General features: G+C 38.2%; 1 protein-coding gene across 1 annotated transcript in view; it reads right to left on the reverse strand.

Annotated features, from left to right (window-relative positions):
* The window catches only part of robo2 (roundabout, axon guidance receptor, homolog 2 (Drosophila)), a 363309-nt gene that overhangs the window by 345140 nt on the left and 2921 nt on the right, over positions 1-15248 (reverse strand). The window contains exon 2 of the mRNA XM_057350402.1: positions 14292-14414. Within this exon, the coding sequence (XP_057206385.1) occupies positions 14292-14400 (109 nt within the window). The 5' untranslated portion in view covers positions 14401-14414. The remainder of the gene's footprint in view (positions 1-14291; positions 14415-15248) is intronic.

A 15248-nucleotide genomic window follows, 5' to 3' on the forward strand; every position in this document is an offset into this window, starting at 1 on the left:
AAAGGCGTCTTACATTATGTTCAAGCCATATGTTTTATGAGTATGAGTGTTTCCAGGGATTCAAACCCCCGACCTTTGCACTGCTAAAGCAATGCTCTACCAAACTAAGCAGGGATGCTAAGTATTGTGTTAAAATTATATAGTTATAGTATCTCTATTATTACTTCTGTTTTCAGTTTTATTAATATTTTAAATGAGCTCTTTAGATGTTAATTTCAGTTACATTTTTAGCAATTTCGTCATCAGTTTTATTATTTATTTATTTTTTATGTTGCCATATATGTTGATTAATTTATTAGTTTTTTCGTTTGTTTATTATTCTATTTTAGTTTATTTCTGAGACAACTTTTTTTCGTTTAGTTTAAAGAAGCAATGTGGAGATTTTGGCTCATCTAGTGGTGATGTCGCGAATAATTGCAACCAACGGCTCACTCTACACCTCCCTTTTAAAGCACTACGGCAACGGACACAGGACAAACATGTTGTCATGTTTTCGCTTCTTTGCTGAAGGACTACTATAGAAACAACATGGTGTTTCTATGTAAGGGGACCCGCGGTGTATGTAGATAGCTCATTCTAAGGTAATTCACAAGTTCGCCTATGCAGATAATAACAATAGAGCAGGGGTAGAAAATGGTATGCGTATTTGGCGTGCTGTCCGGGAGAGGGGCTCCTACCGAACAAACATAACGCTTCATTGTGTAAGGTCTTTATACACCTCTGAAGACATACACTGTTAAAAAAATTCTGTACAAAAAACAATTCTGAAAAACAGAAATATACCATAAAATATTTTTTTCTGTTAAATTATAGGATATAACGATATATATGAAATTGTTTTCCCATTTTCTTGTAAATGTGCTGTCTTGTTCTGTAATTTTATAGTTTTTGACCGTATTTCAAAAATAAACTGTAAAAAAGAAATCTTCCGGCACTGAAACTGAAATTTTACGGCAGTTTTGCTGGGGTGCCAGAAATAAACTGTAAAATAACGGGTTTTCCATGAAAAATTACACCCCCCCTCGTCCCCCCCCCCCGTTTGTCTTGTAAATTTGCGGTCTTTTTCTGTAATTTTGCAGTTTTTGGCCGTATTTTTAAAAAATACATAAAAATCTGTAAAAAAAACTGTAAAATTCTGTTTTTTATATATATTTAACGTGGAAAATCTGTAAAAAATTAACAGAAAATGCAACAACAACAAAAATTACAGTGTTGTTATTTCTATTATATTGCATTTCTGTCAATAGATCCTCCAAAAAAATTACCGATGGACTTTTACATTTTCCAGTAATTTTTAGGCTAATATTTGATTTGATTTCAATAAACAGGAAAAAATTCCAAAATTCCAATTATAGTACACTAACACAACTCTACAAAATATAAAGACAGCTCAAATTTGATAAATACCATCCTCATTTTCTCGTGCAACCACATGCAGGAGTTTGTTAGTGAGGCATCCCAGCGTCTAAGGTCCAGTGGTTTTGGTAAAGTGCTGGGCTGAAGGCAGACACGAGAGGGTGGGGTATTGACAAGCCGAGCAGCAGGCAGACAGACATGATGTACAGCCCGGCATAATCAGTTCCCAGGCTCATTAATCTACAGCTACTGCTATTCTTGATGAGAGAGTGATGCATGGGGGAAACAGCTCGCTCCAATGTCACCCTGAACCGCTCGCAGCTTCCCGAGTGGAGCGTCTGGATGGCTGGTGTTTGACACATTATAATAAGTGCATCAGAACCAGAGAATCGAGGAATCGCCTTTGAGAATAAAGTGTACATTTAATTTAAACCAACTGTTGGGTCCACATTTTACTCAACACAAGTATTTTTTGGAGTGTAGAGATGCTCTTGGAAACAAAAGCACATCAGTAAAGTTGCCTTATTTTATGGTACATTACAGTCTGAAACGAAAATTTGGTTTTCGTGATTGTCACCGCTTTCATCCGTCTCGCTCGCTGACCTGACAAAAAAGCCCATTTATGATCATGAATCACAGTGAAAGGTCAGGTTTTCACGATAATAACATCTACATCGCCTCTAATCTGGAGGAAGAGAGCCATTAGCCTCTAGGGTGCTCCAGGAGCTTGAATCGGGGGCGTCCCAGAGGAGATCAAGAAGAACAGGACAACATTTGGAGGCCCACTCCATACGGCCAAAGGTCATACGGGAGCTCTTTTGGTGTAATTGTAACATCTCCCGGTGGGCGGGCGACATGAACGACGCCCTGCTCCATCATACTTCTGTGTGTTTATTTTCAGCGACGGACGTGAGCTCCAATCAGAGCTCCCCCATTAGATTTAACCAGCACGCTTTGGGTCAAGAGGGAAGCCACTTTTTCACCGGGAGTAAGATTCCATTTGAAACTCACTCCATTTCGGTCTCGGGAAGCGATTGCATCTTCAACGAATGAGCCGTCAAATTACAAGAAAGTGGGAAAATTGCATGGCCACAGGGGTTCGGGGGACGGATCTTGGAGAGCGCAATTACAAAAATAATACGGGCCTTCAATGCAATATGGAATCGTGCCTGTCGAAGTGAAAGGTGCACATTAACTAGCAGCCACCTTGTTTTTCCAAGGTCATCAGAAAGAAGTATTATTGCCAACAGCTTCCAGATATTCTCTTTAAGCGAGCATACACTGCATTCATTTATATGGAAATGGAGATCATCAGCGTTTCTATTAAAGACGAGCTATAAGAGTTGGCCGTGAGAGACGAGGCAAGGAGTCAATGGGGCTTGCAGCGTGATGCAGAGGTCCGCTGCCAAAAGCGACCGTGTGTTTGCAAGCACCCATAACGTTTCATGAGCCGACCGAGTGACAGGCGTGATATGAGAACGATATTTTCTGTCAGTACTGTCTACATCAAGGACAACAAGGTCGTCGAAACGAGGGTGGACATCCTCAACGACCGGTCCGAACGGCAGCTCGTAAAAGTGGCCATAAAGTTATCTGCGGTCGGGCTGGGTTATGCTTCTCGCTGCGTGGCTGTTTTATGAAATCTATAGACAGACAAGATCCGTTACACTCTGGTCCATATGTCACGGGAAATGTTAGCTTGAACACAGACAATTTCAGGAGCTAAAATCAGAGGGAGAGCCATGTCAAAATTAGTTTCAGTTTTTCTGAATTTACTATTTAGGTGAAATGGTCATTTTTGTTTCATTCTGTAAACTACAAACAATATTTCTCCCAAATGTCAAACAAAAATATTGTTTCTATTTGCATTTATTTGCAGAAAGTGAAAGCTGGAGAAACAGGTCAAAATAACAAAAAAAACAAGTTCATATTCACTTTTAAGCAATGCAACAGTAGTAATTTGGACATGTTTTTAGGAAAAGTTCAAGAATGATTTCGTTATGTGATAACCTGGATTTTTATCGCAGTTTTCATGCGTCTTGTCATGTTGTCAGTCTTTCACATTGCTGTTGGATGACTTTGTCACTCCTGAGGTTTGATTTTGTTGAAATTCAACAGATACTGGACTGGAATGGCTACAATATGTAGAAACCATTTGGACTGGTCTCTTAATTGTATCCGCAGCACTATGAGGTACAGAAGTAGAGCAGCAGTATAAATATATACACATTTATATGTATGTACATCCACTATTTATGCTTTGGTTGGACAATGATAAATATGAAAAAAGTGAAGTGGAAGAAAAAAAAGTAAAGCATTGCGGTTTTGTTTCACTGTTGAAAACAGGACAACAGTGCCACCTAGTGTTAATGTGGAGTATTTCGCACTTCAGCTCATTGTATGTTGTTGCCAGGAACAAATGATGGACATCTGAAGCCTATACATGAGCTGCAAGACCCCTAACAATAACTATTTAATGACTGAAAAGTATAGTTAATCATAAAAATGACTATTTTAATACTGAAAAAAGAGAGAAATGAAATGTTAATATGTCTACCCTTAACCTTTGGATACAAATTAGTTTGTAGCTTGAGTTAATCCATTATGGACACCCTTTGATTTTATTTATCTGTTATTTATTTAAGGTGAAGTGTGTTTTTATGCAACACCAGTCAAAGCTATGAGAAAGATGTAAAAGCTATTAGAGTACTCGTGAGCTTTTAAAATAAAGCATTAATTCCCAAAATATTTAGAATGAAGTAATGGTCCCCATTGACTTTCCATAGTAGGAATAAAAAGGACTATGGTCAAGTCAATGGGGACAATTTTTGGGTGAACTATTCCTTCCAGATTGACTCGTTGCATTCATTCATATTCATTCACATAGTTATTTTGAGTAATGACGGAACTGCACTGCACTCATACACTAAGAGCTGGCATTAAACACATTTTAAAAGCTAAGCTATGTACAGAACAGCCTGTGTTATGGTTTAATGTGTGGGCAGCGTTACACAGACAGTATTCACACACAGCTGGTCATCTCAAGATCTCCTCACCCATGAGTAACATATCATTTATACCTACTGACGCACAGCATAAAAATCAGAATTGATTGACATAGCTTTGGCATGAAAGGTTCAAAATTCCATTTCAGATTCAGATTGTATATCATGAGTTGCCACTAGAGGGCATCAGTTGTTTAAACGCGACACTCCGGTCCGGTCCTTACAGGGAGCTTCTTGAGCACTACATCCCTGAAAATAACTATTTATATACTAAAACATACATACATGCACTAACTGTTTTTTTTTTTTTGCATTAGCAAGGGAACTCACACTGCAAAATATGCGTATTTCGTTGCTTCAAATGAAAACTTGTCTTCTAAATGCATAAATGTACACGCACGGCTGCTTTTAAATCCTTTAAAACTGGCTGCGTTAATATAGGTACAGACTATATGAAGCACAATACAATCAATTTTGCTATTTATAATTGCTATTTCTAACTAAGAATTTGATTTTTTTAGTCCCCATGTAGCTCAGCTGCCAGAACGTTGTGTTGGCAGTGCAAATGGTATGGGTTTGACACCCTGTGACCACACATATTGATAAAAAGTGTTATTTTTTTGTCAAAACAGATCATGCTTTAAATGAATTTGCTACACAGGTGTAAATGTACAGTATAAAGTTGGCCGTACAAATAAGGTAAACGCTGAATGACACTCCAATGCCAACGGAGCGATTCTTCTTCATTGTGTCTTCCAGCGGCCGTGTCCTGACACCTGCCCACTGAGAGTATGAGAGAAACAGCAGCTAATCGAATCAATCTACACGGCAGTCTGTACTCTCTCATGCAGGCCTAAAAACACAGCCTGCCCTTTGCCAAGATGTACTTGTTCTCTGGGTCCTTCCATCCATTTATTCTCAGTGATTATCTGAACACAAACACCATTAGTGTTGTAGCTGACCGCAGCCGAGACTCAAGACGTGACATTTTCAATTAAACCGAGCTTATATTGATACAAGAACACCACAGAAATGAAATGTTATGCATCTAGTATTGTATATACTACCTTATATAGGCTACTGTATAAACCAAGCATATAATGGTGGGTTACAGCATGTGGGCCTGATTTCTATTCAACAGCTACAGATGGCCAGTTATCATCTGAAAATCTCCTCATGCCTTCAGTTACTGTGACTCACGGCTCACTGAGCATGAAAGAGATGTGAGGAGAGACAACAACAAACAGCCGTTTATGATGATAAACAAACATCCCTATTGCTCCTGTCCATCTATTGTGAGCAAAAGAGTTTTAAGTTGAGATGTATGGGCATCCAAAGCCATCAGTAAAACAGATTCATGGAAGCACGTCTGGCATTAATATCTCAAAAGCACTACACTTTACAAATTGAGGAGTACAACAAACGTGCGTCGGGAGTTTTTCTTCTCCGGGTTTGTTCTGAATTGTTATTGCTCAGCAGTTCCTCGCTATGAAATCCATCAGCCCTCCATTTGTCTCAGATAGATGGCACAGGTCGCGTCTAATGGCCGACCGCGAACCATTTTGGTGATGAATCCTCGAAATAATCTGGAGATGAGTAAACGTCTATATAGAGCTTTTGCTTTGTGGCAGAAAAGGCATTTTTGATACATATCTCGAGCCAAGATAGAACAATATGCTGTGTGGCAGAAACATATGATACTGTAGAAACGACACCAATTACTTTCCTAAAGCAGAATATTTTAGTGGTTTGTGCTTTTTGACTTGAAGTGCAGTTCAGGGAGAGCACCTGAATGTAAAACGTTTCACATTGCAAGTAAGTGGAGTATATAACAGCGAAAAACCCTCATAAGATACTATTCACACTAACTAAATTATTCAATTTAGAAATTGATCGGTCACTTGATAGAAACAATATATATATATATATATATGTCGGTTTGCAACCTAAAAAGTGGCAACCTTTATTTTGTGCAGTGCATTTTCAATAAATCGCTGCTGTCCTTCTAAAACCTCGTATCTCCATATTTTGTCATTTTTATTTTTTGCCATATTATTAGTCACTCTTTATGGTTGTCACTTGGTTTTGCAAATATCTAGCCAATAAAAAGTATTAAAAAGTGCTTGTATACTTTGACAACACAGTATTTAATCATTTATAAAAGTGCCTGAAAAACAGTCACTTTGGACATACAAGGTTTTGGAAGGACAGCGACAAATTTGTGCACTGGGATTACACAGCCTCACATACGTACCATCGCCTAAAATAAAAATATATATATTTTACTTTTATTTTATATTATATTTTACTATTTTATATGACGTTCAAATGTGTTTTTGTCAGTTCTATGGAAAACACTTTCCACAGCAAAACATTAGGTCACAATGATCCCAGATCTGTCAAGAAGAGCTGGAAAATAGGACAACCACACCATGCAAAAAAGCCTTGACCCTTCGAGTCATTCAGCTCCTGATAGCAGTATGGGCAGAAAAGTAACAAACGAATGAAAGATTGATTAAAAGATTAATGAAAGAATACACTTAACATTAACCGTGTCTTAATATAACGTGGACTTTGGGATTATCTAGACCTTTGATTTCATTGAATTGTAAGTCATCTGCTTCACCAACTCACTCCTTGAGTATTTGATACTTTTTACATTCAATCATATTTTTAGATATTTTTCACATACATCAAACTAGAAAAAAAGCAGAGACAGCTTTGAGTGGCTTGTCTTACAGCTAAAGGTTATGGTGTGAGGCACGCATCAGCCGACAGCTCACCTTGACAGGCAGTTGTATCACAGACGTGAGGGTCTGAGGTGAACCACAGGAGCTGCTCAACAGATGGACCTGTGTCATATACACACAGGTGCCATCACCTCTACTGCTCCTCTGCATACACCCAGAACTCATAACATTGCTTATACTGAAGACATTTAAAGCACAGCCCACACAGAGGTCTACAACACAGTGTTTCACAGTTATGTTGATATATTTACTCCCAAAACTACAAGTGCGTTCTCTATATGTAATATTAAATCTTATTAATGGTGAAAAACAGACTGGCCAGATAGCTTGCTCTGCGTTTAATGAGACACCCGAGCATGTTTGTCTTGTACTAATATGTTTGTCTTGTGTTTGTCTTAATAGTTTTGGGGGCAATTATAACTTTCTCAAAGCTGATGCATTTCTGAACGGAACCCAGATTGGACATTTAAAGGAACAGTTCAACTAAAAATAGCATTGATAGTTCATCCAAAACAAAAAATGTCATCATTTATTCACCCCCATGTCAAGAAGATATTTCGAGAAATGTCTCAGTGTTTTTGTGTCCATGCAGCGGAAGTCAATGGGAGCCAGAGTTGTTTGGTTACCAACATTTTTAAAGGGGGCATGCAATGGTGTTTCATGCATTCTGACTTATTTACAATTTTAAACGTGATGTCATCTCATACTTGACACATTCATCTTGTCAAAAAATGAGTTGGATGTATAACGTAGTATTACTGTGCTTGATACACTCCCCCAGTTTTCGTATAGGTTTCGGAAAGTTTTTTTCGAAAAAAGTTTTTTCTTAGTCCCTTTATGGGGCAATTCTCCCGGAAAAGCACGCAAGCAAAAGAAATAGCCCGCTCACGCGTCAACCGACGAGCGAGACCCGCTAACCATCAAGACTGCCTGCGCTGCGTCAAGATTGGCTGCGCAGTGGGCCTGCAACTGCAGCTCGTTACTCTTGCGATAGTGAGAGAAGTTAAGGTGTGTTTGTTTGTTCACGGCATTTCAGAGATGGATGTTATATAAACGGTGGATATAACGCTGGATTTGGAGATCGTTTGAAACTGGTACATGGAGCGGTCCCAGCGCTAAAAGATGGCGGACATGAACCGCACACAGTAAGTCAAACTGTGTCATATGTCTGTGTTTTGTTGGCAATGGGTGCGCACATGCTTTAGTTCCATCCCCCGATCCCCCCCTCACGCGTCGTATGTTTTCGGAAATAATCGTACAGCGGTATCTATCTGTTATAAATGTGATCAAACTAAAGACTCTATATACAGAATACTATTCTGTAAGGACTCAAGATTAACATGAGATATGCAGAAACTGTCTGAGCTATGGCCACTTTAAAATATCTTCTTTTGTGTTCTGCAGAAGAAAGAAGTCACACAGGTTTGAAATGATATGAAAGTCAGTAAATGGTCACCAAATTTGACCTTCGAGGGACACATGCAATCTTAAAGGGTTATAATGTATATTTGAATGGAAATGTCCACAGTTCAAGCTTTACCTGCAAAAAAAAAAACAGGTTTAGCAATTCATTTCCCCAAAGTCCCTTAGCCCTTTGGCAAGGTATATCTAGTCTGTAGGTAGCTGTGGGTAGATATCGCATTATTTACCACTAACACAGTTGGCGGACAGCAGTGCCCTGATTCTGCTGGATACCCTTCTCTCTGGACCACTAGCTCATCCAGGCAGTAAAAAAAAAGGCTGACAGGGATACAGATGGTCTTGTATACACACACAAACAACAACTGGCTTATCACGGCACCATAAATGCCAGGAGCAGCTGGCTAAAGTACTTGAGAACAGGGTAGCAATGAATACTGAGAGGTAGAGAAAGAGTGAAATTGTGTGGCGTTTATTTGTGCTGATCGTGGGCATACACGGGTGTGTGTTGACTGTCTGTACTTGTGCACGCGTGTGTCTCACACAGGGTCTGTGGGGAGAGGATGCATCTGGTTGAACAGCTTTTGTGGTGTTGCAGTATACTGATAAATCAGACGTTCTGCAGCATCGCAGATTACCAACAAACCAGGTACTATCAAGATGTGCAAAATAATCAATGATGCTGTTTAAACAACACAGATACATCTACCTAAAGGTGTGTGACTTGACTTAGACGTATTTAACATAAATTTGTCAAGAAGGAAGCCAACACTTTGGTAAACAAATCAAATATTCTAAAATCTGAGTATAACAATGATGCTTGGCCTGGCCTGAAGCTAACTTCTGGTCTGTGTTTATTGATCGGTCTGGCTAGTGGCTAATAATATAACTATATTTAATTTATTTTATTTTAATATTTTATTGTATAATAAATGTATTAAATAAATAATTTGTTGAATTTTATGGTACATTAATTGTATTAAATAAACAATTTGTTGAATGGGTTGTGTGACTTTGTCGCAATTACCAGTAACCCAAAAAATGCAGGCTATAGACACACTTTTAAATTGCTAGCTAATGCAATTTACTTGTTATTTCTTTAGATTATCAAAAGCAACCTGTTAAAAGACTTCCTGTTTTAGTTTTTTAACACTACACAAACGTTTGAACGAATACAACCAAGTGAGCATTTATAACTGAATCTAAATGTTAAACGAATATACTTAAGATTTAATTAAGTGTGTGCAGTATGTAAGATTAAAAATAAATAAAAATGAAACAGGACGTGCCTAGACCAGTAAAGTGGTCTGTTGTTGAGTTTTGCTCGGACAAGCACATTTTATATTTTGCACAGTTATTATTATGATTTAAAACACACTGATTTAATTTGGCAGTCAATATTGACTGTTATAAAGAGGATTAAAAGTTTAGCTCGTGATTAGCTATGAGGATTAGCATGAGTTTTAAATGCCTCGGTCCAATTTAAACTTCAAAGACAGCTTGATCGGTGGGGAAAACTGCTAAATTATCTTGTTTGCTTAATGCTTTAGAAAAAATTAAATACTTGTGCTCCTGTGTGCAGACACACTAACACACACATTGTATTAACTTTAATTTTGCAATTATTTGTCTTTATTTAAATTGTATTATGCTGAAAAAATATGCAGTAGAGTACAGCAGAGATGAGTTAGCATTTTAGCAGGTCCGGTTCCATCGGAACCTAAATATTTTCACGTTTAAAACACAACAGTTATAACCCACTTGTGATTTTTTTTGTTGTGTCTTAAAAACGGCAGTTGCTAACAAGTTAGCTTTTTGTTAGCCATATGTTAGCTTTTTACTTCTGGCGATTGTACTGAGGCTTCAAAAAGAGCAAATATTATATTTGTTTGTAAAGATTATGTTGATAGACAGAGCGTGCTAACATCAAAAAACCTTTGTTATTCACAGAGCCTATTTTTTGCGATCTTCCAAAAGTCTATGATGTACAGAAATAATGTAAAAATGTATAGACTTTCGCTCGAGGGAACCAGTGCGATGCTAAAGGGCTCGGCATAGTCCAGGCGAATTGCGCTTTCGTTCTGCGTTTGGGGGTAAAACGAAGCTCGAAAACGTTGAGAGACGGTATAGTGTTTTCGAACAATCCAACACCCCTTTGTGTCTGGAGGCGGGGTTTACATGACGCATGCAAATAGCCTCTGCTACGTGACTATCAAAAGTATTCATGCTGCTCAAATGTTATCGTTTTTTTTATGTAGGCCATATCTGACCTCACATCAGCTAAATAAATGACGCGTTATTTCCCACAGACCAGGCGGCGCTACATAACACACCCACCTATTACGTAATGGCCATGGACCAATGGTGGCTCGAGGGTGTTTACCGGCCAACACGAACTTCTGTTCTGTTTGGTTTGCTGCGGCGATCTAGTGAAACAAATTGTCGTTTGGACCAGATTTTGTTCGAAATCAGGTCACAGACGGTCGTTTTTCGATTTCGAATGTAGTATGCCGAGCCCTTAACTTCCGGGTTGGCCTATAAAAATATGTAATCTCTGCATCAGTCTATGGGAAGATCAGACTCACGGTTATTAATAATTAAAAATGAATAATTAAAATTGTGCGCTATTATACATTTTCACTTTTCTACAAGTAGCTCTAAAATGTGCCTTGGCCAAAAAACAGACATTGCAATACATGGGTAGTTGACAAATAAACCGTACATGTGTCCAGTACAAATTTTCCCTTATGCTATTTTATATTATAAACATATATATTTTTAAATATAAATTTATATATTATTAACTACAGTAGGGCTGCATAACGATTAATCGCAACTAATCGTTTGCAGAATAAAAGTTTTTCATTTACATAATATATGTTGGTGTACTGTGTATAATAATTATGTACAGTATATATACATGCACACATGCTTGTATAATAAAACAATTATATATTAAATATTTATATATAATGTAAATTATATATAAATATAAAATGTATATACACATGTAAATATTTCTTAAATATATAAATGCATGTATGTGTATTTATATATACATACTTATTATACAGTACACCAACATTATTATACATATTATGTAAACAAAAACTTTTATTCTGCAAACCATTAGTCGCGATTATTCGTTATGCATCCCTATATTATTAACAGTTCATTTTCTAAATGTTTGCTGCCACATCATAGGACACATGGTATGGTTTATTTGTCAACTCCATGCAAAAAATCCAACCGTAATCTGCAAAAAAAATGTCCATCACAGAATGGCTCAACTTTCTCTACTTCCACACGACATGCGAATAAACAAAATCCCCAGCATGTTCCACACAATGATGGAAAGCATTTCCACCAGCACCAGCTCAGACGTGAGAGGCTTTCCATTCTCTCCTTCAGCTAAGAGCATCAACCTGACACAGAGCCACGGCGGAGCCAGAATGGCCAGGTAACGAAGATAGATTTCCAGTAATGCAGTTAGTCTGCGGTTACAGCGGATGAATGAATGCAGTCATGGCTGCACAATGCAAGACACAACACACCTACCCAGCGATTCCCAAAAACATTGAACTGAAACAAACTGACTTGACATTATTAAATGGTATAAACAACAGAGGAAACATGGTTTTGGAGAGTATAATAAGACGGTCATTTGATTTGTGTTTCACAAAAATGTGGAAAAAATGATAGTGGTTAGAGTTAAACTGCTGGATCATAGGTTTCCAGGAGCAGGATTGAAAATCCCGGTCATAAAGGACATTAGGGGTTTCTTTCTGCACACAGCGAGACACAAAGTTCCCAGTTGTCCCCCATACAACGACCTTGTCCAGTTCGATTTAAGTTCTTTGTGAAGAACAAGCTTCAGTGGTACTAAAGCAGAGCTCAGAGGTTATAGGTTTGTCTCTTATATCCCTGAACTGTTATTGAAAGCTATTAATCTTTGCTTGTTTTAGTACCAAAGAAAGATATGAAACTGAGAAAAAGAAAAACCTGTATATTTTCTATGGAGCACAAAATAAGATATTTTGAGAAATGTCTCAGTGGTTTTGTGTCAATGGTGTTACCAACGTTCTTCAAAACGACTTCTTTTGTGCAGAAGAAAAAAAGTCAAACAGGTTTGGAATGACATGAGGGTGAATAAATGAGTCGACTTAATTTCTGGTCTGGGTTTTTTTATAATGATGCTCTCTCAAACCGTGAAGCTGAAAATCTCAATTTACTGTCATAACACAAGAAAAACTTTAGCGCTCAGCACACAAAAAATCATTACACACCAGACAGGTTTTATTTCTACGACTCGCACCAAAAATAAAGCATCAACCACGCATGGCAGGCTACCGGAGCAACCTGATGTCGGCTTTGTCAAATAGTTCAGTACAGTTAAGCTTCACCTTCACATCCCAAAGGTTTGTTCTTCTGCGTTATGTTGGACTCGTTCGTCGTCAGGCTTGTCTCTATCGCCCGTTGCATATTTTACTTTGGCATCCGCCACAGTTGAGCTCCATTAATCAACCCGTATGAGGTCTGAATGTTAAAGCCTCACGCTGTCCAACTCTTCGCCCGACTATAGAAAAAAACAAGCCGGCATTAACCTTGTAGACGGCAGCGGTTTGCGCATCAGCGAAGCTTGGCAATGAAGGGAAAAGGATAACTTCTCAAATTCTTTTTTCAGCCCGGGCTGCATGAGTTTGTGCGTGTGAGCTCCCAGCTTCACTATAAATAAGCCTGGCGGCTGGAGAGGTGGTAGTCTGCTGAGGATCTGACAGCAGAGGGCAACGTGGCCTTGTCTCCCTGGGAGACGCCAATTAAAACTACTGGACCCGAATCCAAAGTGTGCAACCGCACGGCAGCTACTTGTGAGAATGAGAAATGAGTTTGGTGTGAAGCACATTCGGTGCAGTAAAACGCTAAACGCCGTCATTTGAAGAGCTTTGTTTCAAGAAGCACTTTGAATATGGCAGATGTACAGTCAAACAGAGTTGAAACGATCCTTTGGGTAAACAGTATTGTTGCTGGTTATTTGATCAAACAGACGTTTAAGATAAGCGAAGACAGGCTATTGTGATGAGCTGAGGCTATTTTGTATTTTGTAATAAATTCTTCTTCGTATTCTTCTTTTTAAGCCTCTTATTTACCTTTTTACGCACAAACCAATCCCAAACACGAGACTTAAAGGTATAGTTCACCCAAAAATGAAAATTCTGTCATCGTTTATTTAGACTCATAAACCAACCTGTATATGAGTCCTTCTTCTGTGAAAGACAAAAGATGATATTTTGAGAAATGTCGTATATAATGGAAGTCAATGGGGGCCATGTTGTTTGGTTCCTAACATTCCCTAAAATATCTTCTTTTGTGTTCTGCAGAAGAAATAAAGTCATACAGGTTTGGAATGACATGAGGGTGAGTAAACGATGAAAGAAGTTTCATTTCAGGGTGAACATCTCATCATCACGAAACAGACAACGTGACATACCACACTAAACCAACCAAAGAACACCTCCAAAATGTCAATTATACCCACCTTTTGTTTTTGTGTCTGATAAACACAAAAATTGTGCGAGACGCAACGGTGGCAACCATCAAAATCACCATTAAGGCCTGACATCACAACCACAACAAAAGCAAAGGTCAGCTCCAACACACCTGTCAAATTCTGCCGTGAACTTAACAGATTCACAACGGGTGAGTTTTTTTGCAGAACAAATGCCTTTATAAATCAAAGGATGCTAAAAACATCCATGCCTACCTTGACCTTGAGCGTCAACGCACAGGATCCACATGAGAAAGATAATGAAGAGGAGTGAAGGCCCAGCTAGAGCAGCAGAACATCTCCCTCTCGCTGGGATGGAAGCCATGACACCATTGGTTCCTGGCAGAAAGAAGAGAGAATAAATCTAAAATTCTGCTTTTCTGTTCTGTTCTTTAAACAGCGGACCCACAGTATTTGAACGGTGCGTCCACTTAAATGTCATTGGAGCCACTAAAAATGTCTTTGAGAAGTAGGCATAGTTCACCCAGAAATAAAAATTCTGTCCTCATGTCTTTCAAAACCTGTATATGACTCTTTTCTCTGCAGAACACAAAAGAAGATATTTTGAGAAATGTCTCAGGGCTACATACAATGGAAGTCAATGGGGGAGAGTGTTGTTTGGTTACCAACATTCTTCCAAATATGTTTCATATTTCACATCTTAAATATTGTATGTTCTGCAGAAGAAAGAAATGACATGAGGTTGAGTAAATGATAAAGGGTTTTTCATTTTTGTGTGAACTATCCATTTGTTTTTAGAATGAACTGTGTGAGTGTTGGTCATTAAAAACGTATTGTTAAATGGACGAGTGTGTGGGGTTTTTCCATTATTTCTCATATTTCAGGTGATGATAAATTAGTTTACAGTTCCTTCCCATGTTGTGGCAAAATTATGTCAGTAGCTCAAAATTAAAAGCCACAATGATAAAAGACGTTACAGAGACCCATTACAAAACGAACGGTCATTTTTCTCAGCATCTGAGGGAACATTCAAAATGCCTGGGGATGAAAACATTACCATCCTGACATGGTTTGATACTTCAAAACAATATTTATTTAGTAAGACGCATCCAATATGCGATTATTTCAAAATCCAAAGACTAATTCAGAAAGCCGAGTACAATTCATCACAGGCGACATTCTTCACGCAGCCAAGCTTTCTTTTTTAATTCA

The sequence above is a fragment of the Triplophysa rosa genome, linkage group LG14, assembly GCF_024868665.1.
Source record: "Triplophysa rosa linkage group LG14, Trosa_1v2, whole genome shotgun sequence".
Classification (NCBI taxonomy): domain Eukaryota; kingdom Metazoa; phylum Chordata; class Actinopteri; order Cypriniformes; family Nemacheilidae; genus Triplophysa; species Triplophysa rosa.